Source organism: Schistocerca nitens, chromosome 4 (genome assembly GCF_023898315.1).
Source record: "Schistocerca nitens isolate TAMUIC-IGC-003100 chromosome 4, iqSchNite1.1, whole genome shotgun sequence".
In the NCBI taxonomy this organism is placed as follows: Eukaryota; Metazoa; Arthropoda; class Insecta; order Orthoptera; family Acrididae; genus Schistocerca; species Schistocerca nitens.
Window position 1 is genome coordinate 136,974,997 of NC_064617.1, and position 19,867 is coordinate 136,994,863.

General features: G+C 38.5%; 1 protein-coding gene across 4 annotated transcripts in view; it reads left to right on the forward strand.

The window, feature by feature from the left end:
* The window catches only part of LOC126251822 (uncharacterized protein KIAA0930 homolog), a 126,268-nt gene extending 107,364 nt beyond the window's left edge, over positions 1-18,904 (forward strand). For all 4 annotated transcript variants that reach the window (XM_049952483.1, XM_049952480.1, XM_049952481.1 and 1 more), the window contains one exon: positions 18,649-18,904. In XM_049952483.1, the coding sequence (XP_049808440.1) occupies positions 18,649-18,689 (41 nt within the window). In that variant the 3' untranslated portion in view covers positions 18,690-18,904. The remainder of the gene's footprint in view (positions 1-18,648) is intronic.
* Positions 18,905-19,867: the final 963 nt, after the last annotated feature.

A 19,867-nucleotide genomic window follows, 5' to 3' on the forward strand; every position in this document is an offset into this window, starting at 1 on the left:
ACACACTACCATGGATGAAATGAATCTGGAACCATTTGTGCTACGTTTCTCTGTATATGTTCAATCCCCAATTAATCCTATTTGTTACAGGTAACACACGCTTGAGCAATATTCTAGAACCAGTGACATGAGTGATTTGTAAGGAATTTCTTTTGTTGACTGATTGCACTTCCCCTGTATACCACCAATAAACTAAAGTTTACAAGGGTGGTTTGAAAAGTCCTCGGAATTACCATGAGAGGTCAGCACTAGTGCAATGAGCTGTTCATGTGATATTCATTGGACTGTTGCCTGTAAACACTTGCCACGTCAGTGCTCTTGGATGAGAGCTGTGGCGGTGATGTCGCTCTATTGTTGTTCCCGCTTAGTGATTTGCTAAGATGCAAAAAATCAAGATTTGAGCAGTGATAAAGTACTATGTAAAGAAAGGTATGAAAGCAAAGGACATTCATGCCAATTTCCAGAATACAGTGGGGGACTCTGCTCCTTCATATTCAACTGTTTCCAAGCGGTCAAATGAATTTAAATTTGGTTGGGAGAACTGAGAAGTTTGACAAAGATGTGTCGCTACTCCAAAAATCATTTCAAAAGTGTACGAAATGGTCATGGAGGATCACCGATTAAAAGTGCTTGAAATTGCTCACGCTTACCAGATATCATCTGAAAGGGCATATCACATTATAACTGAAGAATTAAAAATGAAAAAATTATCCGCAAGATGGGTGTCATGACTTTTGACACTGGATCAAAAACGCATGAGAATGTACATACGGGAACAAGTCTGGCCCGGTTTAGGAGAAACAAACAAGATTTTTTGTGCCGGTTTGTGACCAAAGATGAAAGTTGGGTGTACTACTAACCCCAGAGACAAAATAACAGTCAAAGCAGTGGAAACACGCTGATTTACTGCCACCAAAGAAAGGAAAGACAATTCCTTCAGCAAGAAAGGTCATAGCATCTGTGTTCTGGGATGCGAAGGGAGTTCTGTTTATAGATTACCTCCCCACTGGGAAAACAATTACTGGAGAATACTATGCTAACCTCCTGGACAAATTGCAACAAAAGATACATGAAAGAAGGCCAGATTTAGCAAGGAAGAAAGTCATCTTCCATCAAGACAATGCATGCCCGCACACTTGCCGTCACCATAGCAGAATTATATGAACTAAGGTATGAATTGTTGCCACACCCACCTTATGCACCTAATAAGGCTCCATCAGACTTCCATCTCTTTCCAGAACTGAAAATTTTTCGTGGTGGACGAAGCTTCACATGAAACGAAGAATTGTTAGCAGGACTTGACAAATATTTTGCAGGCCTGGAGGAAACTCATTTTCGAGATAGGATCAAGACACTGGAATATCATTGGACCAAGTGCATTAATCTACAAGGAGACTACACTGAAAAATAAAAAAAAGTGTCAGTGATGTAAGTGCTTTTTTTCTATTCCATTCTGAGAACTTTTCAAACCACCCACGTACTACCTGCTTTATCCATGGGATCATTCCATTTCATATCCCGACAAAGTGTTACACACAGGTATTCATTTGCATGAGCTGGCCAATTGCAGCAGTGACCTGTTGATATTATAGCCATAGGATACAACATTTTTTGTTTTGTGAAGTGCACAATTTTATATTTCTGAACATTTAAAGCAAGTTGACAGTCATTGCACCACTTCAAAATCTGATCAATAAATGACTGAATATTTATGTAGATTCTTTCAGATAGTACTTCATTATAGATAACTGCATATATGCAAAAAGCCTGACGTTACTATTAATGTTGTCTGCAAGATAATTAATATACAACATGAAGAGCAAAGGTCCCAATACAATTTCCTGGGGAACATCCAAAAGTACTTCATCTGATGATGACTCTCTGTGCAAGGTAACGTGCTGCATTCTTCCTACGAGAAAGTCCTGAATCCAGTCACAAATTTTACTAGATACCCATATGTCGTACTTTTGACAATAAATGTGGGTGTGGTAGTGAGTCAGTGCTTTTCAGAAATAAAAAAATACTGTGTCTACCTGATTGTCTTGATGCAAAGCTTAAAGCTTTCAGTATGTCATGTGAGAAAAGAGCAAATTGGGTGTCACGTGACTGACGTTTTTGGAATCCATGCTGGTTGGCATCGAGGAGGTCATTCTGTTCAAGATACCTCAATGTGTTTGAGCTCAGAATATCTTCTAAAATTCTACAACAAATTGATTGGATGATAGTTTTGTGAATCACTTCTACAACCCTTCGTGTACATGAGTGTGTCCTGTGCTTTTTTCCAAGAACTCGGACAGTCTTTTATTTGAGGGATCTGCATAGATTATAGTTACAAGAGGGGGTGAACACAGCTGCAAATTTAGTATATAATCTTATAGAAATTCCATTAGGCCCTGCAGCTTTGTTCAGTTTAATGATTTCAGCTGTTTTTCAACACCACTTACGCTAATACTGATTTCACTTATATTTTCAGTGATACAAAGATTTAATTGGGGCAATTCTCATGGGTTTTCCTTTGTAAAGGAGTGTTTGAAAATGTGTTAAGCATTTCAGCTTACTACCGTCAATTTCATTTCCTGTCTCATTCATTAGGAACTGGAAACAAACTTTGGTACCACTAACTGCCTTTACATACAATCAGAATTTCTTTGGTTTCTGTGAAAGATCATTTGGCCATATTCTGCTGCAGTAGTCATTCAAGGCATCACATATTACTCTCTCGACAGGCAAATATGTTTCATTCAGCATCTCTCTACCTATTGCCCTATGCTTTGTTTTACACCTACTATGCAGTAATCTCTTTCTCTTTCTTTGGAAGTGTCTTTACAGTGACTTGTGTACTGTAGAGGTTCCCTCCCATTATGAAGACTGATGACCATAGATGTTAAGTCCCATAATGCTCAGAGCCAGAGCCCATTATGAACTGTTTTACTGAGTACATATCTTCCAGTACATGGTCAACTGTTCTTTTAAACTTGTCTCATTGTTCCTCTACGTGCTCGTGCTCCATGTTGAAAGTTTCGGGTTCCTTATTTAGATATGACACTACTGATATATTTTTTTTATCTAGTTTACTCAATATATATATCTTTCTGCTTGATTTTGAACTTTGGTAATCATTGTTGCCACAACCACGTCATGGTCACTGATATCAGTTTCAGTGTGAACATCCTCACATGGACAAGTTCTATTTGTTCCTGTTAGATCTAATATATTTCCATCACGAGTGGTGTCCTTAATGATCTGTTGTATGTAGTTTTCAAAGTAGGCATTTAGTAATGTCTCACAGACTGTCTTATCATGCCCACCACTAACAAAATTGTAATTTTCCCAGTTAATTGTTGGATGATTTAAGTCCCCACCAATGATTACAGTATGATTGGGAAACTTATGTACAAGTGAACTGAGGTTTTCTCTAAAGTTTTCTGTTTCATCAGGAGATGAGTCTGGTGGGCGATAGAAGGTAGGGTAGGTGGCAAGCGAGGTGAATTTATCACTTCGTCACAGTTCAGTGGTGGCTGTTCCAAATGTCTGTCCTTACATGCTAGCAGCTAAGCCGAGGGTGTTCGCTGTAACCAGTGCTTCAGAGGGAAGCATTGGAACAGCCTGGTTTTGAGGACCAGGCAACTCCTGCATAAGTTTAGAAAGCTACAGCTTAGACTATTACAGAATTGCTATAGCTCTAGTGCAGGTCATACACTCAGCTTAAAACCACTCAGTGCAGAACTGTGTTACAGATTGTTGTTGTTGTTGTTTTTATTATTATTATTATTATTATTATTATTATTATTATTTCTTTTTTCCCACCGAGCAAGGTGGCGCAGTGGCTAGCACACTGGACTCGCATTCGGGAGGACGACGGTTCAATCCCGTGTCCAGCCATCCTGATTTAGGTTTTCTGTGATTTCCCTAAATCGCTCCAGGCAAATGCCGGGATGGTTCCTGTGAAAGGGCACGGCCGACTTCCGACTTCCTTCCCCGTCCTTCCTTAATCCGATGAGAAAGGTGACCTCGCTGTCTGGTCTTCTTCCCCAAAACAACCAACCAAAAACCAATCTTTTTCCCAGATGGTTTATTCCGTTAGTTCTTTTGCATGTAATTATGGATGAAAAAACTGAACAGATCATATACTGTGTCAAGCAAGGTGCCACTTACAGTCACTAAGCTCTGATGGAAATTGTTGGGCCTGTGGAAGCCACTGTCACTACCTGCATCTCTTGGTAATTAATTTTCATAGCAACGACATGCCTGTTTGAATAGTCTCATCAGTGAAGAAGCCTGTTAATATATGGTTTAGCTATTGGACTGAGTGCAGCAGAGATTGTGTTCCACACAAAAATAAAAGTTACTCCCTTTCAAAGTTGCTCTTGACTAAATGCTGCAGAATCCACTGTTAACACAGATGAAACAATGTAGGACCAGACAAAATTGTAGAACATTGCAATTATGATGCTGTAACACAACTCTGTCATTTTTTAACTCACTGATTACATTTTGTACAAGTTGGAGTCTGCACATATGAGGGTAATCCCCAAAGTAAGATCTCCTATTTTTTATAAGTATATAAATCTGTTTATTTCTACAATGGTTTACATCAGTTTACAACTTGAACATTTAGCTATTTTTCAACATGATCACCATTTCTGTCGATGCATTTTTGTAGACGCTGTGGAAGTTTTTGTATGCCCATGTCATACCAACTCGCTGCCATGCTGTTCAGAAAGTTATGAACCTCTTCTTTCACCTTGTCATTGGAGCTAAATCGCTGGGACCACAATTAACGCTGACAGGTACTGTGAGATTCTGAAAAACCTCAAATGGGCAATTCAGAACCTGAGAAGAGGAATGTTGAGCAAGGACATACACATTCTGCATGACAACGCTCGCCCACACATTGCTTGGCAAACCGTTTCTCTCCTGCAACAGTTTCAGTGGAACATAATCACCCTCCCACCCTATAGTCCTGACTTGGCACCCAGTAACGTATCACCTGTTCCCTAGGTTAAAAGAACATTTGGCCGGAAAGTGATTCAGCTCCGACGATGGGGTGAAAGAAGAGGTTAATAACTTTCTGAACAGCATGGCGGCGAGCTGGTATGACATGGGCATACAAAAACTTCCACAGCATCTACAAAAATGCATCGGCAGAAACGGTGATAATGTTGAAAAATAGCTAAATGTTCAAGCTGTAAACTGATGTAAACCATTGTAAACCATTGTAAACCATTGTAGAAATAAACAGGTCTATGTACTTATAAAAATAAATAGGAGATCTTACTTTTGGGATTACCCTCATATATTCTCAGCTTGCATACACCTACCCATTCATATACGTTAATCACTAATATGCAGGAACAATGAATCACTGACCACAGTGGTGCAGTGTGACTTTCAGCAAATATTCAAGAAGTTGCTCTGTGTAGTGCAGACCAGTGCAGAACAGTTTGTGAATTTTATACTAATGCTGTGAAACTCAATATAACAGGATATAGCAGGGTAACTGAGTGTGGGCGGTGGTTCTCTATCAAAGATGGATGCAAGTGCAACAGGAGAAGGAAGATTGTAGATACGGGATGTTCTTTATTATTGCGTTTTTACAATGATTGGACCTTCTGACTACTAGTGTAGATGGTGAACAAGGTGAACGTATTGTTCAGCATCTCCCAGTGCACCAACCTTCGGCCCAGTGTGCATATAATAGCACTTCAGACTCCTCTGCTGTGGCAGCTGGTTCAAGAGAAGGCTCATGTTTTCTGGTCCGCGTCATACAGGAGCAACATAGCTGCTGTGAGGTGGCAAACTGTGCCATATCCAGTGGTGCAGAACATGGAAGTCTCATGTTGATATTTTGGCAGAGGCAGCAATGGCTGGATACCCCATGTCGTAGTCCAAAGAAGGCTACAGAGCACTTGAGCAGCAGGCAGAGTTTTGTAGCCTGGCAACAATAGTGGCAGCAGCATCGCCAATATGGCTTTGGATGATGATGATGATGATGATGATGATGATGATGATGATGATAGCTGGTTCAGGAGGGTGTTAAATGCAACTGATCAGCATTGAGTTCACATAAGGCTGGCATTTCTGTGTCACTAGGAAACTGTTCTGGAACAGAAGAAATGACTGGAGTGACAGTTGTCACACCGAAGCCAATCAAACTGGAGTGGCTCCTCGAAGGCTAGCCCCAGGGCACTGACACCCAGTACAGTGTCATGGATGTGGGTGCTTCTGCTTGATGGGTGCTGATCACACAAGTTGATGGCCAGCACCTGATGATGCCCGGTGCTCCGACTCTCCAGCTCCTGCTCCAAGTACTGCTATAGTTTATCCCAATACAATTCCATCCTCCTAAGAAAAATCCAGTCTCTGGATTTCCATTGAAAACTGACTGTAACATAAGTACTGGTTTATTTACATTTTTTGTCCCCACTTTGCCCTTAACAGTATATACACTTCTTTTCGACTTCACTAGTCCTTAGCTTACACACGGATTTTTCATTCACAGTTGATTCTGTCCTTTCTCAGACTGTCTCTTGTTGGTGCCATTATTACTGATTTGGACCCATAGGTTGAAGGTTGAAGGTTGGAAGGGATGGAATTAGAGCAATTTTCTGCTTGAAGTAGTAGTAAGTAATAACTATTATGGCTAAAATCATGTAGGCAGGTGAGGTCGAGATTCCTATAGTTAGGAAGTGTTGATGATGCTATGTATGATACTTTAATTACAAAATGTAATCAATGTGTTAAGATATGACAGAGTTGTGGTACAGTGTTATAATTGCAATGTCCTATTATTTTGTCTGTTTGTATGTTGGTTCTTCTGTGTTACAGTGAACTTTGAATGAAAGAGGCAAACAATTGAATGTAATGGAAACATTTTGTTTATATTAGGCTGAAGGAACTGTTAAGCAAAATATTTATTCACCATGTTTGTGCACATGATAATGAGGAAACATCAATGTCACATTGTATGATATGTAATTACTCTGAAGAGTGCATGTTTAGTCAACGTTGAAGGAGTTATATATGTGTGCAAGTTAGTCATGGGCCTTTAGTTTTCCGGATAAAGATTTTTTGCTCTATCAGTTTATTCTTGAAAGATGATGATAGCATTAGACACAAAAGACCCTTGCACTGCTTCTCATGCGGGAAATACTCCACTGCTGAGCTGGGCTGATAACCATTTGTCATTCACTATGGGTACACGCCGTCCGCAGGTCATGTGAGTTCACCTTGTTCTGCTCCCATAAATTGTATTGTATTGTATTGTATTTATTGGTCCAGTAAATCTTACATGTACAGTACAGCACATCAGATATTGGACAGGTCAAAGTTTATCTTACAATTAAAACACTTTAGAAGCTAGAAAATTATGTTCACAAAATTTTACAGCACTTCATATACTGGGCAAGTCGGTATACAACTTATACTTTTGAACCCCATTAGAAACTTGAGAATTACATCTGAATGTATTTATAGGCCAGTATTAATGGTTACAGTATTTGCATAATCATCACTTAGACTCTCGAGGATTTTGGAGGAACTCTTCCACGCTATAAAAGCAACGTGTTAACAGATATTCTTTTAATGCTACTTTAAAATTTTTTTTACATCAGTCTTTACTTTAATTTCTCTTGGCAATTTATTGTAGATAACTTTTCCATGGTGTAATGTTCCTTTTTGGCACAAACTGGTTTTTGTATGGAGTACATGAAAGTCAGTTTTCTGTCTTGTATTATGATGATGAACATTTTCATTTTTGGGGAGGATGCTAGGATTTGTTATTGTATATTTCTTTATAAACATTGCAGTTTCAAATAGGAAAATACATGGAAGGGGAAGAATCCCCATTCTTTTAAATAATGGTGTACATGGTTTGTTACTTTTTATTCCAGCCATGATTCTCACTATTCTTTTTTGCATCCTGAAGAGTTTTAGGCAGGATGGCGAGTTACCCCAGAAAGTGATCCCATATTTTAGGACAGAATGTATATTAGAATAGTAAACTGTCATTAGACAGTCCTTAGGACAGCAGTTTTCTAGCACTCTCATTAAATAACACATGGTACTTAGCTTCTTTAATATGCTGTCAATGTGAGTTTCCCATCTAAGATTATCCTGTAGCCAGACCCCCAGAAATTTTGTATTAGGCACACTTGCAATATCTGTGTCTGACATCTGAATTCTTATATCCTCTTCAGTGTTTCTCTTGACATTATGAAAATTTAATGCTACTGTTTTACTTTTATTTATTATTAGTTTGTTTTGGTTGAACCAGTTTACAACATTTGTTAATGCCTCAGACAGCCTTGTCTGTAGTATCTCTGCAGTCTTCCCACTGACTAATATGCTTGTGTCATCTGCAAACTGGATAGTGCTACGGTACTGGTTGGTTGATGTTAGGTCATTTATGTATATCAAAAATAGGATGGGGCCCAGTACCGAGCCCTGCGGTACTTCATATTTTACTGCTTTATAATCAGAATAGTGTCTTGTTGATTTATTTTCTTTGTGAAAATGTATTTCTACTACTTGCTTGCGGTCAGTAAGATATGATTTAAGCCAGTTGTTAGGCATACCTCTGATACCAATTCTTTCAAGCTTCTGCAGCAATAGGGTGTGCTCTGTGATGTCGAAAGCCTTAGACAGATCAAGGCATATGCCAGTTACTTTTTGTCCACTATCAATTTTTTCGAGTACTTCACCCAGAAATTAATATATTGCTGTTTCTGTTGATCGGCCTTTCCGGAAGCCATGTTGGGTTGTGGATAATATTTTGCACTTTTCTAGAAAATCTACCAACATCTTATGAAATTTTTTTTCTAGTATTTTCGAAAATGTAGATAGCAAGGCAATAGGTCTATAATTGGCTATGTCTTCTTTCTTACCCTTTTTTGAACAGTGTTTTCAGTTTCACTGTATTTAAGCAGGAAGGAAAGACTCCATTTGTTAAGGAACTGTTGAAAATGTGGGCTAATGGTATTGCAATGAGATCACCCACATTTTTAATGACATAATCTGGAATCTCATCCACACCTGTTCAAAATTTTGTTTTTAACTCTCTAATTGATAGTATAATTTCCTTAGGGTTGGTTGGAGTAAGAAATAGGGAGTTGCAGTTTCTATTTTGATTTGATGGTGTTGTAGCAGGATTTTTATTTGAAGATTTTATGTCAGAGAGTAATTTTTCACTAATATTTGCAAAGTATGTATTAAAAGCATTGGCTACTTCTTCTGGATTTGTAATTTGTTTGCCATCTTGGATTACCTGGAGATTTACATTTTGGGAGGTCTCATTTTTTACTTGTTCTCTGACTATCTTCCACATGGCTTTCATTTTGTTCCTGGCCATTTTTATATGGTGATCATTTGTTGTTTTTTTAGCTTCTTTTATGACTTTGTGAAGCACTCTCTTATAATTCTTGAAATACACCAGAAATTCTTCTGTAACATTTTGTGTTTTTGAGATTTCATAAAGTCTCTTTTTTTCAGCACATGATATTTTAATGCCTTTCGTCAGCCATGTAACATTTCTTTTTTTAGTTTTTAATGTTTGGTTTTTAACTGGAAAAGAAATATTGAAATAATGGGAGAATATTTCCATGAACATGTCAAACCTTTTACATGTGTCCTCATAGTTGTCTATATCATTCCATGTTTCTTTTTTTAGTAAGTGCCTGAAGTGTTCTAGGTTGTGCTTGCTAAAATTTCTACCTTTTCTTGTCATTTGTTGTTCAGTATTTCCTGCAGTCTCTACTGGGAATTCAATAAACTGTGCATAATGATCACTGAAACCTGTATTCATATTTCCAGATTTGTATAAATATTTATCCGTATTTATTAGTATCTGATCTATAGCACTGCTTGACGATTTGGTGACTCTGGTGGGGGATTTGATAGTTGTATGTATATTGTAGGTTTTTAATGAGGCATCAAGGTTTAATCTGTCTTTTTAGTTCTTGTTGAAATCTATATTAAAGTTGCCACATATGATGGTTGTTTTACTAACTATTTTTATACTGTTAAGTGCCTTCTCAAGATTTTCAATGAAAGTAGTTAAGTTTCCATCTGGGCTTCTATATATGCAAATAACAATTATATTTAAATTTGTCAGTTGTGTAGCAGAAATTTCGAAGTTTTGCTCTTCCCCTAGCTGGTTGGTGAACTTTAAATTATCGTGTTTGACGTCCTCTCTAACATATATGCATGTTCCTCCATGCATGGAGGTTTTCCTATAAAAAAAAAAAGATGAAAGGGTAAAGCCCTCTATCCTTGTGTGATGTAACATATTTTCTGATAACCAGTGCTCACTAACACACATAACTGACACTTCTTTTAGTTCATCTGATATCAAATAAAGTTAGTGAGATAGAAATATTGTTAAGGATTGTACATTTTGGTGCAGGAGCATAAATTTCGACGATGACTTTACTAGGTTGTTTTGGCCTACCTTATGTTCGACAGCTGCACATGACATATCGTTTTTAACACTTTTACAATTGAAATTTTCTTTCTAGAGCGATGTTTTAGAAGATGAAATCAACATTTCTCTGGAATCACTTGCCATAAAAAACGTTGTGGATCTTTCCTGTTGGGCGAGTTGACTTGTAGTGTGATGGTGTTTCTGCTGTAATTTTTGGAGTTGTAATTTCAGGAACTGCAACTAGGCTAGATGGGGATCCTCTTCTTGCCGCTTCAACACTTCCTGAAGTCATTGGAGTAATATGCTCTTCATTTGAAATTGGTGATTCCATTGCTGCTGCTGCTACAATTGGAGGCTGCACTAAGCCTGGCTGATTTCGGTTTAATTGTTCCATGATTGCATCGCACAGTGCTACTTTCCCTTTCATGTTTCTATGCAATCCATGGGTAGTGAAATCTTCTCTTTTTTGACTGTCTGCATTAATATATGTCACATTGCTGAAGAGCTTGCATATTTTCTCGAACTTTCGGTTAGTTGCTTCGATTTCTGCATTCACACACGATGTTTTGATGAGGTCATGTCGCATAGGGATGCTTATTACGAACACTTTCATGTCCATAACTTTTGCCAATGTTTCCCTTAAAGATCGCAAAGCGAATTTTGCCTCGTTCTTGTAGACATCGTTTGCGCCAGCTAAAATAATGCAAGAGTTACAACTTCCATGGTTACTGTGTGTGTCAATATGCTGAGTAACTTCTCGCAGTGGAGCACCTGGCTTCACAAATCTAATAACACTTTCATTTATTAGTTTTTAGTTCATGATCTTTGCCAGTCCTTTTCCATGACTATCAGAAAATAAATAAATAATGCCAGCATCTTGTTTTTTACGTTGACTGTTTTTGTTTGTTGTTTTCAGTTCCAAAACTTTCGTTTGTATATTTGTCTGTTCGTTTTTTTCTGATAGCACACTGAATCTGTTTTTGCACACGATATTAGAATCAGTCAATAACTTTCTTTGAGAATTTTTACAGTTTACTTTTCACTACCGGTATGTCTGGAGGTTTGCGATTTCGAGGAAAGTTTGATCTGTTTACATGCTTTTCCGCTGCCATGCTAGAGTTGTTTGTTTGCACACATTTTTGTTTACTTTCAGTTCCTTGCAACAGTTTTTCTTCAAATGGCTGTATTCCATGATTTACTACATTTGATTTTTGCGCACTGTTTTTTTGTATTAAAGTTACACTGCTTCTTTGAGATTTATCTTCCTGGATAGAGTTTTCTTCAGTCACTGATTCCCATTTTCCTGTGGAGGCCGTGTCTTCTTGCTTCCCGTATTTTCCCGATTGAAGTTCTTTTATATCCTGTTTTAGAGTACTGATTATGAATTGTAGACTTGTTTACGTTCATTTAGCTTTGATATCTCGTCCTTACAACTCATACACGATTTCTTTTTTCCATCGAATTTTACTTTTTTTCGCGGAGATACACGATTTACTTTAACACTAGCCGCCATCTTGAGTACTTCCTCTGTGACGGAATGTCCAAAAATGGTAATCACACACAAAAGAGAATTCTTCCGAAGAGTAGGTCTGCATTGGTTATACTCTATGGCATCCCAAAGGGTTATTATTGTTATATGTTATGTGCAAGGACATTACAGTAGCACACAGAAGGTATCTTAATCAGTGGCATGTAATGAAAAATTTTTTTTTGGCATTGGGGAGGGGGATTGTCCTGGAATTGCGGCAAATATACAACAAAAATAATCATTGAAAGATTATTTGATTAAACAGAGAATTTGAAAAGTTTGTTCTTATACTTGTGTTCCAATGACATCGACATCAGGAATGTGTGATCATGGGGGTGTCTTTGTTACACTCTCGCCTCCACCACTCAAAGATAACTTTGAGACAAATACATATGTTTACTCATAGAACAGTTTCCAAACCTTACACTTTAGTTATTAGTTCTGCAGTGACATATAAAGTTTAGTTCATTGCTTATAGATACCTTAGTTTGGTGTAACTCGGAGTAATCTGCTTCCTGCTGCTACTGCTGAAGTTGTCATCCCGGTCCATTTCATCGGAAACCTGGATCTTGTTAAGTGAATTTCATGAAATAATCCAGGCACCATGTCATTTTACAGTGGTTTGTTAATGATAAGCTGCAAAAATTCTTGGTGGGAGACCACTCCACATAACAGGCTACATAGTCACAAAACTGTAGTAAAACAAGTATATTATTACATTGATATGTGACACAGTGGTCATGTGTGTGAACTGTCTCCTACTGAGCTTTTCTGAGCCTTCTGCTCCCCTGATTTATATGTTCTTAACAATAAAGTTAACAAAACTAGAGTGCAAATTTATAAAATTAACAATTAAAAGTTCAAGTTTATTATGAATAACTGTATACAAATCCTTTCGTATCTTATGCCTAAACTGGCATATACAATATAAAAGATTTTTGCATAAGATACAAATCACATTATATAAAATAGTGAAAAACAACAATGTCAACCTATTTTTTCTTAATTATGGCTTAATTAGTGAATTTAAAATAATGCTAGCCATATAGTGGACGAACATGATATACAAGTAAATAAATGAAATAATAAATTTTATGAAATTTAATGTATTATACAAAATCACTTTCTTTGGAGAGTATTTCATTAGGGTATCAAAAAAGGAAAGCAAAACAAGGAGTTGTTTTATTTCAGGCACCCAATGTAATAATTCTGTACTATCTTTTTGATTACCCAAAACCATCACTGGAACCACCAACCTATGTATCTCCCACACATTCATTTACTTACCCAGCCTGCCATTAGAGATCCAACCTGCTGAAAATTTGACTTATGTGAATAACACTATAGACTCCTTAGACTAAATGTTAGCTGTTAAAAATGACTGTATGTCAATGGGATACCTTGTAGACAACACAAAATTTAAACACACTTAGTTTATTTTTAAACACACTCACTCCACATTCTCGTTAGCACAAATTTCTCTGATTGCATATCCACACCCATTGATGCACATTAATTTCTTGTACACAGAAACAGTGAATCACTGGCCACAATGATACAGTGTGTCTTTCAGCAAATACTCAAGATATTACTCAGTGCAGTGCAGTGCAGTGCAGTGCAGTGCAGCACAGTGGAAAACAGTTGTTCAATTTGAAACTAGCACTTTAAAACTCATTATAATGATGTATACCAGGATGCTTGTGCAAGTGGCCAAGCTTACACAACTTTGTACAAGCTTCTAGTGCAGTTATAGTCTGTGTCCCTCATTTTGTTTAAAGAGCAAAATCACACTCGTGTAATTTTTATTGCGCTTTGTTCTTATTCCAACATTACTTGTCAGCTTCTCAGTGGAAGTTAGTTTTCCATCAACAGTTGCTATCCAGCAAGCTGTAGAATGTCTTCATAGTTTCAGCAATGGATGGGGACTGTACTTCACTCACTTCAGCTGCCCAAACCAACAGTCCGCTTTCACAATGAAAATCATTTCCTGATCTCTTGATTGAAACCAGCATGTTTGTTGAAGTTACTACACATTGTTGTTGTTGTTGTGATCTTCAGTTCTGGGACTGGTTTGATGCAGCTCTCCATGCTACTCTATCCTGTGCAGGCTTCTTCATCTCCCAGTATCTACTGCAACCTACATCCTTCTGAATCTGCTTAGTGTATTCATCTCTAGGTCTCCCTCTACGATTTTTACCGTCCATGCTGACCTCCAATACTAAATTGGTGATCCCTTGATGCCTCGGAACATGTCCTACCAAACGATCCCTTCTTCTAGTCAAGTTGTGCCACAAACTCCTCTTCTCCTCCATCCTATTAAAAACCTCCTCATTAGTTATGTGATCTACCCATCTATTCTTCAGCATTGTTCTGTAGCACCACATTTCTCTCTTCTTGTCCAAACTATTTATCATCCATGTTTCACTTCCACACATGGCTACACTCCCTACAAATACTTTCAGAAACGACTTCCTGTCACATAAATCTATCCTCAATGTTAACAACTTTCTCTTCTTCAGAAAAGCTTTCCTTGCCATTGCCAGTCTACATTTGATATCTTCTCTACTTTGACCATCATCAGTTATTTTGCTCCCCAAATAGCAAAATTCCTTTACTACTTTAAGTGTCTCATTTCCTAATCCAATTCCCTCAGCATCACCCGACTTGATTTGACTACATTCCATTATCCTCGTTTTGCTTTTGTTGAAGTTAATCTTTCCCCCCCCCCCCCCCCCCTCCCCCATGAACCATGGACCTTGCCATTGGTGGGGAGGCTTGCGTGCCCCAGCGATACAGATGGCCGTACGGTAGGTGCAGCCACAACGGAGGGGTATCTGTTGAGAGGCCAGACAAATATGTGGTTCCTGATGAGGGGCAGCAGCCTTTTCAGTAGTTGCAGGGGCAACAGTCTGGATGATTGACTGATTTGGCCTTGTAACACTAACCAAAACGGCCTTGCTGTGCTGGTACTGCGAAGGGCTGAAAGCAAGGGGAAACTACATCCGTATTTTTTTACCGAGCGCATGCAGCTTTAGTATGGTTAAATGATGATGGTGTCCTCTTCGGTAAAATATTCCGGAGGTAACATAGTCCCCCATTCGGATCTCCGGGTGGGGACTACTGAAGAGAGCGTCGTTATCAGGAGAAAGAAAACTGGCACTCTACAGATCAGTGTGAAATGTCAGATCCCTTAATTGGGTAGGTAGATTAGAAAATTTAAAAAGGAAAATGGATAGGTTAAAGTTAGATATAGTGGGAATTAGTGAAGTTCGGTGACAGGAGGAACAACACTTTTGGTCAGGCGAATACAGGGTTATAAATACAAAACCAAATAGGGGTAATGCAGGAGTGGGTTTAATAATGAATAAAAAAAATAGGAGAGAGGGTAATTATTGTGGCCAAGATAGACATGAAGCCCATGCCTACTACAGTAGTACAAGTTTATATGCCAACTAGCTCTGCAGATGATGAAGAAGTTGAAGTAATGTATGATGAAACAAAAGAAATTATTCAGATAGTGAACGGAGATGAAAATTTAATAGTCATAGGTGACTGGAACTCGATAGTAGGAAAAGGAAGAGAAGGAAACGTAGTAGGTGAATATGGATTGGGGCTAATAAATGAAAGAGGAAGCCGCCTGGTAGAGTTTTGCACAGAGCATAACTTAATCATAGCTAAAACTTGGTTCAAGAATCATAAAAGAAGGTTGTATACATGGAAGAATCCTGGAGATACTAAAAGGTATCAGATAGATTATATAAAGGTAAGACAGATTTAGGAACCAGGTTTTAAATTGTAAGACATTTCCAGGGGCAGATGTGTACTCTGACCACAATCTATTGGTTATGAACTGTAGATTAAAACTCAAGGAAACTGCAAAAAGGTGGGAAATTAAGGAGATGGGATCTGGATAAACTGACTAAACCAGAGGTTGTACAGAGTTTCAGGGAGAGCATAAGGGAAAATTGACAGGAATGGAGGAAAGAAATACAGTAGAAGAAGAATGGGTAGCTTTGAGGAATGAAGTAGTGAAGGCAGCAGGTGATCAAGTAGGTAAAAAGACGAGGGCTAGTAGAAATCCTTGGGTAACAGAAGAAATATTGAATTTAATTGATGAAAGGAGAAAATATAAAAATGCAGTAAATGAAGCAGGCAAAAAGGAATCCAAACGTCTCAAAAATGAGATCGACAGAAAGTGCAAATTGGCTAAGCAGGCATGGCTAGAGGATAAATGTAAGGACAGAGAGGCTTATCTCACTAGGGGTAAGATAGAACCACTTGTATGAATATCAAGAGCTCAGATGGAAACCCAGTTCTAAGCAAAGAAAGGAAAGCAGAAAGGTGGAAGGAGTATATAGAGGGTCTATACAGGGGCGATGTACTTGAGGACAATATTATGGAAATGGAAGAGGATGTAGATGAAGATGAAATGGGAGATATGGTACTGCGTGAAGAGTTTGACAGAGCACTGAAAGACCTGAGTCGAAACAAGACCCCGGGAATAGACAACATTCCATTAAAACTACTGACAGCCTTGGGAGGGCCAGTCCTAACAAAACTCTACCATCTGGTGAGCAAGATGTATGAGACAGGCGAAATACCCTCAGACTTCAAGAAGAATATAATAATTCCAATCCCAAAGAAAGCAGGTGTTGACAGATGTGAAAATTACTGAACTATCAGTTTAATATGTTACGGCTACAAAATACTAACGCGAATTCTTTGCAGACGAATGGAAAAACTAGAAGAAGCCGACCTCGGGGAAGATCAGTTTGGAGTCCGTAGAAATATTGGAACACGCGAGGCAATCCTGACCCTACGACTTATCTTAGAAGCTAGATTAAGGAAAGACAAACCTATGCTTCTAGCATTTGTAGACTTAGAGAAAGCTTTTGACAATGTTGACTGGAATACTGTCTTTCAAATTCTGAAGGTGGCAGGGGTAAAACACAGGGAGCAAAAGGCTATTTACAATTTGTACAGAAACCAGATGGCAGTTATAAGAGTCGAGGGGCATGAAAGGGAAGCAGTGGTTGGGAAGGGAGTGAGACAGGGTTGCAGCCTCTTCCTGATGTTATTCAATCTGTATATTGAGCAAGCAGTGAACGAAACAAAAGAAAAGTTCGCAGTAGGTATTAAAATCCGTGGAGAAGAAATAAAAACTTTGAGGTACGCCGATGACATTGTAATTCTGTCAGAGACAGCAAAGGACTTAGAAGAGCAGTTGAATGGAATGGATAGTGTCTTGAAAGGAGGATGTAAGATGAACGTCAACAAAAACGAAATGAGGATAATGAAATGTAGTCTAATTAAATCGGGTGATGCTGAGGGAATTAGATTAGGAAATGAGACACTTAAAGTAGTAAAGGAGTTTTGCTATTTGGGGAGCAAAATAACTGATGTTGGTTGAAGTAGAGAGGATATAAAATGTAGACTGGCAATGGCAAGGAAAGTGTTTCTGAAGAAGAGAAATTTGTTAACATTGAGTATAGATTTAAGTGTCAGGAAGTTGTTTCTGAAAGTATCTGTATTCAGTGTAGCCATGTATGGAAGTGAAACATGGACAATACATAGTTTAGACAAGAAAAGAATAGAAGCTTTTGAAATGTGGTGCTATAGAAGAATGCTGAAGATTAGATGTGTAGATCACATAACAAATGAGGAGGTATTGAGTAGGACTGGGAAGAAGAGAAGTTAGTGGCACAACTTGACTAGAAGAAGGGATTGGTTGGTAGGACATGTTCTGAGGCATCAAGGGATCACCAATTTAGTATTAGTGGGCAGCGTGGAGGGTAAAAATCGTAGAGGGAGACCAAGAGATGAATACACCAAACAGGTTCAGTAGGATGTAGGTTGCAATAGATACTGGGAGATGAAGAAGCTTGCACAGGATAGAGTAGCATGGAGAGCTGCATCAGGACTGAAGACCACAACAACAACAACAACAACAACAACAACAACAACAACGATGTTCATCTTATATCCTCCTTTCAATACACTGTCCATTCTGTGAAACTGCTCTTCCAAGTGCTTTGCTGTCTCTGGCAGAATTACCATGTCATCAGTGAACCTAAAGTTTTTATTTCTTCTCCATGGATTTTAATACCTACTCTGAATTTTTTCTTTTGTTTACTTTATTGCTTGCTCAATATACTACACACATCAAGCATAAATTTGTGTCTATTTCAATAATAAAAGTTTGGATAAATATCCAACTTTAGACATTACTGATATTAGTCACCACATTTTAAAGTTCAATATTACACACTGAAAGAAATTCAAGGAGCACCTAACTGATGGTTCTACTATTAGTGCAAGGATTATATTTACATTACCCTTTCTGTAACGTCTGTGACTTGACACAGGTTGTGGATGATTTTCCACCTGTAAAAGTGTCTCACGCTGTCTCATGTACATCACCAGTTCAGGCTGTACGTCATACTTGCAGATAAGGGGATAGAAGCTACATCCTATCTCTTCTCTTACACTACTTTTATCCTGAAAGGATACCGAATTCTGCCACTCACACATGTTTCACACTTCACAGCCAAGGGGCAGGGCATGTTGCAGATCAATCTTTTCCGTAAAGGAAAGTGCATCTGTAGTAATAAATAATACTTGAGATACTTTTCTAGCGCTGCTGCTTCCAATAATGTTGTTGTGATTTTTTTAATCAGCATGCATTTTGTTTCTTTTCCAGACATTTTGGATCATCGAGAGGGTCCCATTTTAACTTTCTAGCAACACTCTCTGTATGTGATCATACAGTACAAAGCAGGAGAAGATGTGGACAGTGCTGGACAAAATGTGTTCCTTTGTTACTGCTCATCCTGTTGCCAAAGAATTTTATAGATGTATCTTTGAATGGTGTGTCGTGTGTTGATGTAAGGAATTGAGAATTAAGTCATTTAGAAGTGCAATGTAGTATAGAACAATATACTTATTGACTTTTATAAGTATGTGCTGATCTTCCATATCCTTCGCATTTCACTTTTTGTTAAATAAGGTCTAAAATATGCCTTTATTGTGAGAAAATGCTGACATGATAATTGCATTTAATAAATAAATTTGTAAATCATAGAATTCACAGTTGTGAAGATCTTTGTGAAGCAGCACATTTATTTATTGATTTACTTTCTTCTTCAGTGCCTCTATAGTACTCTGACAAAGTACTGTGTCACTCTTAATGTAGCAGCTTATGACTGCTTATTATTACAAATATTTACTTCAGAGTTCAAACCCATGAAACCTTCTTATACGACAAATACAGTAATGGGATATAACAATACCAGAGAAGAAAAGGTGCTACTCACCATATAGCAGAGATGCTGAGTCGCAACAGGCACAATAAAAAGATTCACACAATTAAAGCGAACGCAACTTGTACACACGTCTGCAGTCTCAGAGAGCTGAGACCACACTGCGAACAGCAGCACCAGTGCATGATGGGAGTGGCGACTGGGTGGGGGTAAGGAGGAGGCTGGGGCGGGGAGGGGGTGGGACAGTATTGTGGAGTGGCAGACAGTGAAGTGCAGCAGGTTAGACGGAGGACAGGAGAGAAGGTGCAGATGGGGAAGGGGGTACGTAGCAGAAAGGAGAGAAATAAAAGAAATTAAAAGACTGGGTGTGGCGGTGAGATGACGGCTGTGTAGTGCTGGAATGGGAACAGGGAGGGGGCTGCGTGGGTGAGGACAGTGACTAACAAAGGTTGAGGCCAGGATGGTTATGGGAACATAGGATGTATTGCAGGGAAAGTTACCACCTGCACAATTCAGAATAGCTGGTGTTGGTGGGAAGGATCCATATGGCACTGGCTGTGTAGCAGTGATTAAGATGAGGAATACCATGTTTGGCAGCGTGTTCAGCATCAGGGTGGTCCACTTGTTTCTTAGCCACAGTTTGTTGGCAGCCGTTCATGC